Below are 6,847 nucleotides of genomic sequence, written 5' to 3'. Positions count from 1 at the left end.
CCCCCCACAAAGCGTCTCTGTTTACATCTAGTCTTTCCCATGTAAACTGATAGATACCAAAGAAGAGCACAGAAGACTTTAATAAATACGGTTGTAGAGCCATCGTTCTTCGTCTCGCTCTTCCCCTCCACCAGCTGTGCCAGCCCCGCTCGCAGGAGCGGTCCTTGAGCCGTGTAGAAGAAGGAAAAGAGGGGGCCAGGGCTATCATGTCTTTCCACACTGAGACATTACCCTTCTAAAAGGCCTTTGTGTGCTGTGACAGTGGGTGTCAGTTTTGAAAGCCCATTCAAAACAGCTAATAAAAGCACAGTGGTACACTTCAAACAGCTGGCAGTATGGGATGGAAACATTATGGGAGTGCAAATCCATTCCAAAATAATGCTTTGTAGTGAATCATACATTCCTTCAACCAAGTAAATGTTGTGTTGTGTCAATAAATACTTAAATAGCTTCTCCTATCATCCCGTGGTAGCAGCCTTTTGAAACATTCCCAATTCATGTCTTAGCTGTGAGCTCCGCAGTACGTGTCTTTGGTCGACTTCGCCCTCAGCCAGGAGCAACTCCAAGGTGGTTTCTTCCGATTGCCTCTCACGACGGGTGGCCAAAGAGTTTGCTGGTACCAGCTCTAGAGTCACGGTGTGGGATTTCAGCCGCGCTGGCGTGTGCAGCCTGGCTGCCAAAAAAAGCCATTCTTCTCCGAGTCACCATCTTGTGTAGCGCGAATGCCGTCCTGGAGTGACAATGCCATCGGTGCTAACTAATTGGAGGCCCTTCGTTTAGAAAGTAGGTGGTCATTTCTCCTTTGCCTTTGACCTTAATGACCCCTCGATATTCCAGCTGATAGTTGTTGGCTGCTAAAACCTGGTACATGTCTGTGGTTACCTGGAGAACAGATAAGAGTAAGCAGGTGCTGGTCATGCCTTTCACACAGTCGTTCCATTTGCTTTTTGGAAACTTTTTGGACAAAATTAAAGTGGGATCAACAGTTGAAGTCAGTTGGCTTTTGCATATCAATCACTAACTGAAAGATCAGCACAAGCTGCAGAACGAACACTACCCTTAGGAGCTGAGAAGCTGCACATGGTGCACAACAGGAGGAGCCCACCTCTTTCAAGAACATTGCAGGATAAAAAGAAACAAATGCTTCACATTTTTAAAGAGCACCCAGATGTGTTCATTGTATCACTGGAGTGGTGGTGGGGGAATGGGGAAGTTACTTAGACGTTACACAGTGCAGGTACAGTTTAGGAGGAGTCATTCAGGGATTTGTTTTTATGAAGGAGAAGGTAGCAGGCAATGAGAAGCAAACGAATAGAATAATCTAGCAGCACCCAAATTCTCTCTGCAGCTGCCGTTAAAAATAGTCATCACTCGTGCTGTAGAATAACAGAAGTTTGTAGACTGGATTTCACGAGATATTTATCTATTACAATGTATTTTTCTCACAGTTTTTCAGGTGGCTTTAAACATTTCCCATTTCTGGCCTTCCTGTTGCTGTAACCTCGCTGTGCTAATTTGCTTAACTGGAATGAAAATTGCTCACGAACCAGTTTAAAGGGTGCTGGACAAATACTGATCAAGTTAACTGGCAGCTTAATTGGCAAGAAACAGCATGGCTTCCCTCTTGGGCTTCCCAGCAGCTACTCTAACTATTTTAACATCCTTTAAGTACTTTCCCAAGAAATGAGAGTCTGTTACTGTGGACATTGGCTGAACAAAAGCAGGACAGTGGAACTGAATCACTGGCAAGGTCACTGAAGGCTGAGGAGATGTCTGATCACAAGACAGTTTCCATTAGCCCCTTGAACCATCTCTTTCTGTAGTTACATAGCCCATCCCACTGATGCCAGCACCCTTGCTGGGCTCACCACACAGGTGGCATTGTGAGCAGAGTGACAGGTACATGTTTGGATCAAGCTGAACAGCAAAGCCAGCAGCATGAGTGGTGAAGTGTCAGAGCAGAACTGTGCCAGTGAGGCACTTGGGAACAGAAACTCATCTCAACACTTCCACCCAGAGCTACACTGCAAGGTTTTGACCAAAGGTTGCAAAGTTGCTCAAGGTTAAAAGGCAAAACTTAATCATACCCCCAGTATTTCCCAGCTGGCTTTTTTCAGTGCTCTGTAAATAAACGTATGGCATAAAGGAATGAAATGAAACCAGAACCCCATTCTAATCAAGTTAGAGTTACACTGGGCTGGCAGTGTAATTGTCCAGTGAGTTCCTTACCTGAATCCTGTCGGGCACGCCTGTACTGTCCATCCGGCTGGCTACATTCACTGTGTTGCCCCATATGTCATACTGGGGTTTCCGTGCTCCTATCACCCCAGCTACAACAGGACCAATATTGAGGCCTGGAAAGAGAGAACAAATCCCACAACACTCAGACCCATCACATGTGAATGACATGAAGCTTGTGGCAAGTTATTTTTCAGGCAATAAAAACCATCCTGAGCTTCACTGGTTCCAGCTGTGCTTTACCCTGACATGCAAAGCTACGGCCAGAAACTTTTAAAGAGAACTTGGCTTCTTTGATCCATTATGCCTGCCTGGCAGCATGGGCTGGACCTGCTCAATCCAAAGCTACTTTCCACTACCAGATACAGAATAAGGTTTATTTGCCATCCAGCTGCCAAGCACACTGCTCCCTTGGAAGTCAGCACACAGCTGCTGCAACCCAGAGCACCAGCGGCGAGGCAGCAGCCCAGCAGCCTTCCAGAACAAACACCAAACGTGACAGCCTCATGGCTCCCCTCCTGCTCTGACTTTTATTGCCTGACTTGTAATACAATTTAATGCCCAAGTAGAGCTGGGGTGTGTGCAGGCTGTACATTGCCAGCAAAACGAGCCCAAGCCCAAACACCAGGTGAGACTACACTGTGGTAAGAGCTGCTCTGTGCCAAGGTTGGCTGCCCAGCTGCTTCTAATTCTCCAGGGAGCTTCAGTAATAATGTTAGTACCCTAACAAAACTGCTCTGATGTTTCAGAGAAGCCAAAGGCACAAGGTAACATCTGTGGGGTTTTACTCTCCATAAAATCCCCACTTCAGAATGACCACTACCTGTAAACACAGTGACATTACCTATCTTCATCTGGAAGTTGTTGAATGAATGTTCATTAATGTATTTCATTTGGTCCATTAACCTCATGGCAAAATCAGCCAGAGCTTTGATATGTGTCTTCCCTTCCTTGTCGTAAGTGGAATCGTTGAGGCCTGATGCAGCCATGTATGTACTGCCAATGGTCTTGATCTTCTCCAGCTGCCGAAATTGGTCTTCACTTATTATCTGTTTCACAAGAGCAAAAGAAGTGACTAAATGTTGACAAGCACATACATGCTGGCAGGGTCCTTGCCACGTGTCCTCCCTTAGCACAAGCACTACAAAATACTGGACAGAGCGTCCACTACTCAGTGTACAGGAAGAAAGGAGATTAGGTATTTGGAGGAGCAACAAGGGAATAGAAGGGATTTTTAATGTGAAGTGGGGGAAAAAATAATTAAAGGCTTCTAAGAGCAAGAAGAAATGAACTGTGGCACAAGGATTCAATAAGCTACCTTCACTCAGGGACTCAGCAAAACCCAACTAAACTCGTCAGTTCACTCTGTCCACCCAGGTATTCGGCAACTTACTTCATCAAAATCAGCAATGATCTCGTTGAGCAGTCTCAGGCACTCCACCCCTTCGTTGTTGGCCTCCAGCTCCACATAAAACTCGGAGAAATTGCTTATGGAGGCAAACATGACAGCCACACACTCACAGGACTGGTAGTACAGTTCATCGTTGCGCCGCTCCTGAGCCAAGAAATGGGCTGCCACGTCCTTTGGCAGAATGTTGTGGAGGAGGCGTCTGTTATAGGCCTGCAGCTCCTCCATTTCTTCTTTCTCTTCAGTGGCCTAGATTAGGAGGGAAGAGACAGTGATGGGGATATTCTTTCAGTAACTGCTCCAGGGAGGGGGAAAAAGCCTGCAAAGGAATCTGCAGGGAGAACAGGAACAAGAAAGGGGGAAAGTGCAAAGCAGGGCAGAAACTGAGAGATGCAGAAACTTGTGGTTTGCAGTGCAAGATGGTTCATCTCTTTGTGTGCACACCTGCATGTAAAAGCAGGCACAGAGCAACACTCAAATCCAGTGTTGTTACATTTCTGAGCCCTGTATTGGGCAACTTGAACAAGGTCTGTTACTTTTGGGGAGCTCCACCTCCACCATCCACTGGAACACACATTTGGCATTCCCAGTCAAGCACAATAGGTTTCAGGAGGCCAAAGACAGCTCATCATTGCTAAAGTTTGACTGGATGACCGGCATTGAATTATAATCCTCCCCCCTCACGCCCCCCAAATGCTCAGCTAAATGAGAGGACCCTCCTTTTCCATAAGGTTTGCTGAGGTGCAATGATGGTCATGAAGTGCAGTACCATGGAGCCCAAGAAACAGGCCAGTCTGACACTCTGGAGAGGGCTTTTCACCAGCCCATAAAGCCCCTGTCTCCTGTGGTTGTGGGGCTATGTCTGGGCAAAGGGAAACATGAGGAGGCTAGGTTGCCTTGTTTGGCAGTAATGGGTATGGATTTGGGGTTAATTCCAGAAGCTCAGAATCTTTAAAGTTGTAATAAACCACTAATATCATCAAGTCCAACCATCAACCCAACACCACCACATCTACTAAACCCTGTCCTGAAGTGCCACGAATATTCAGATGGAATCAGAACTTCAGGAAGGATGTACCTAGGACACCTAGGACATACCTAAGCAACTAAAATAAGAGTTCAGAGTTCACTAGACTAAGCAGCCTTCAGAAACAAAACTGATTTCTCTTTGCAGACTTGCACAGTACCAGCAACAACTGGGAAACAATTGAGCTGTGAATATGAGCTTCTTATATTTACAAATCATCTCATATTACAGGTTTCTGCAATAGTGATGGGCTCAGTTGCCCAGATTCATTAACCTTAATCTTCAGACCTATATAGCCCTTTACTGTGGGAACTGTCCAAAGTGTGCTTACAAGGAAACAAGGGATGAGAAGCACTAAGTGTGCAAAGTACCAAAGAAGAGCAGAGCATTACTAGTACACCCAGCTATGTGACAATTGCAGATTAAACTCAAAGGCACTCTCTAACACTCCTCAGCTCAATGGTGAATAGCTCAGCAGTTCTGTATTCCTCCATCACAGCAAACACCTGCTAACCTGGAGTTTCCAGAGGAAATCAAGCCTTGCAGTGGATTCCACTTGTTGTGCATGCAGGTACAGCGCCAGGACAAAGACGGTGATGATGACAGGGGTCACAATCTTCAGCGCGACTCGTGTCATCACTGGAGAGCTGCAGCCAAGGAAAGAGCACAATTTCCCAGTTAGCTCCAGCTTGGAGGAGCATGGCTTACCCACACTCCACAGCTCCCACTTTAAGGCTAACCTGCCTCTGAAGAATGGGCTATTTTCCATTACAGAGACAACCAGTCCCTGCCAAACACTGGATTTGGGGTCACAGGTGTTGAATTCTAAAGCAGGACTTTGAAACTGGAAATTTAATCCAACTTCTTGAAAAGGGTAAACATGAGTATAAAAGCTGTATTTTAGGGAGCAGCCATACATGCTCAGCCACCACGGTGCTCAGCAAAGCTGAAATGCCAGCAGCTCCTCAGACTGCATTCACTCTGCCTCCCGCACTGCCCTCCCTGCTTCCTCAGGCTGGAACTGTTCTACACTTAACTGCTTCTCTAATTAGACACTTCTTAATGACCTTTGATTTGTGATCATTCTATAAGCTGAAAAGAGCACTAGGACGCATTCCCTATCCTCTCTGACAAGCAAGCAAATCAGACCTGTTAAATCTGAACTGCAGAGTTACACACTATGAAAATACTGTTTTGATAAAATCTCTGACTGGTGGTTACAGGTAACCTCTGTGAGATGCTCCATAGAGCACGCTGACAGGAGTCCCACAGAAAGAGGGTGCTCTGAGAGTAGCTTTACACACAAGAGGGCACTACCCCGTCCACTCAGGGCATTAGCGCTGGGTTGCAGCAGCTCACAGCACTTCACAGACACCGCTGCTGAGTCAACGGGCTCATAGTGCATCTTGTGAACACAAAATGCCGACCAACAGGAAAAACATGGAAGTATTTCATGCCAAAGTGACTCACCATGGTAACGTTGCATTTGTAGACACGCTGAAAAAAAAAAACAAACCACAAACACAAGGTTAGTAGAGTGTTTGGCTCCCTCCAGCACTCGCCCCTCCTGCACATCATTCAACAGCACCTCTGCAATGTGGCGCCTCCAACACTGTGTGGGGCTAAAGCCCTTTTAAAGCGGAAAACTACAAAAGGATGGGGCGGGGGGAGGAGAAAAAAGGTCTGAGCTACACTCAAAAATCCAGAGTGATGGTGCGACACGGTTAATGTGGTTAAATTATCTAAGAAGCATTAAGAGTCAATCAATTGGGATTTTAATGTCAGTGTGGGATGCTCAGCAAATGCTTGTGCATCCCTCATTACTTCGTTAGGTCAGGCTGGAAAATTTGATCTCAAGAAGGAAGCTTTGAGCCTCTGTCTTGTGAGGGAATAGCTGCTCTCATGCCCATTTATTGTAGCATGGAGATGCATTTAATTCCTTTAACTACTCCCCTGCTCATCCCCAGCACTGTGCCCAGCGCTGGGTGCCGCACGTGGCTGCCCCGAACAGCCCGTGTGCGGCTGGCTGCTGCTACCCCGATCCTGCGCAAAGTACTGGCGTGAAGCAGAGCTGCTGGGGAAGATGGAGGGTGTGCTGCTCTTACAGTGAGAGGATGGAAAGGAGCTTTCTGGTAGGTAGTAGCTGTCTGAGTTCCTGACTGATTGATTGCTTA

General features: G+C 46.6%; 1 protein-coding gene across 2 annotated transcripts in view; it reads right to left on the bottom strand.

The window, feature by feature from the left end:
- Positions 1 to 753: 753 nt before the first annotated feature.
- Positions 754 to 6,847, bottom strand: part of ADCY5 (adenylate cyclase 5) — a gene marked incomplete at both ends in the record, with an annotated part of 214,902 nt that continues 208,808 nt past the window's right edge. The window contains 6 exons of one of the 2 annotated variants that reach the window (XM_084264299.1): positions 754 to 882; positions 2,230 to 2,354; positions 3,083 to 3,287; positions 3,632 to 3,895; positions 5,188 to 5,320; positions 6,144 to 6,170. In XM_084264299.1, coding sequence (XP_084120425.1) covers positions 754 to 882; positions 2,230 to 2,354; positions 3,083 to 3,287; positions 3,632 to 3,895; positions 5,188 to 5,320; positions 6,144 to 6,170 — 883 coding nt within the window. The remainder of the gene's footprint in view (positions 883 to 2,229; positions 2,355 to 3,082; positions 3,288 to 3,631; positions 3,896 to 5,187; positions 5,321 to 6,143; positions 6,171 to 6,847) is intronic. The other variant, XM_084264300.1, reaches the window with a different exon arrangement.

The sequence above is a fragment of the Gallinula chloropus genome, assembly GCF_964237585.1.
Source record: "Gallinula chloropus genome assembly, chromosome: 5".
NCBI classification, from domain to species: domain Eukaryota; kingdom Metazoa; phylum Chordata; class Aves; order Gruiformes; family Rallidae; genus Gallinula; species Gallinula chloropus.
The sequence above is the reverse complement of the archived record's forward strand: the minus strand, read 5'-3'. Positions and strand labels throughout refer to the sequence as shown.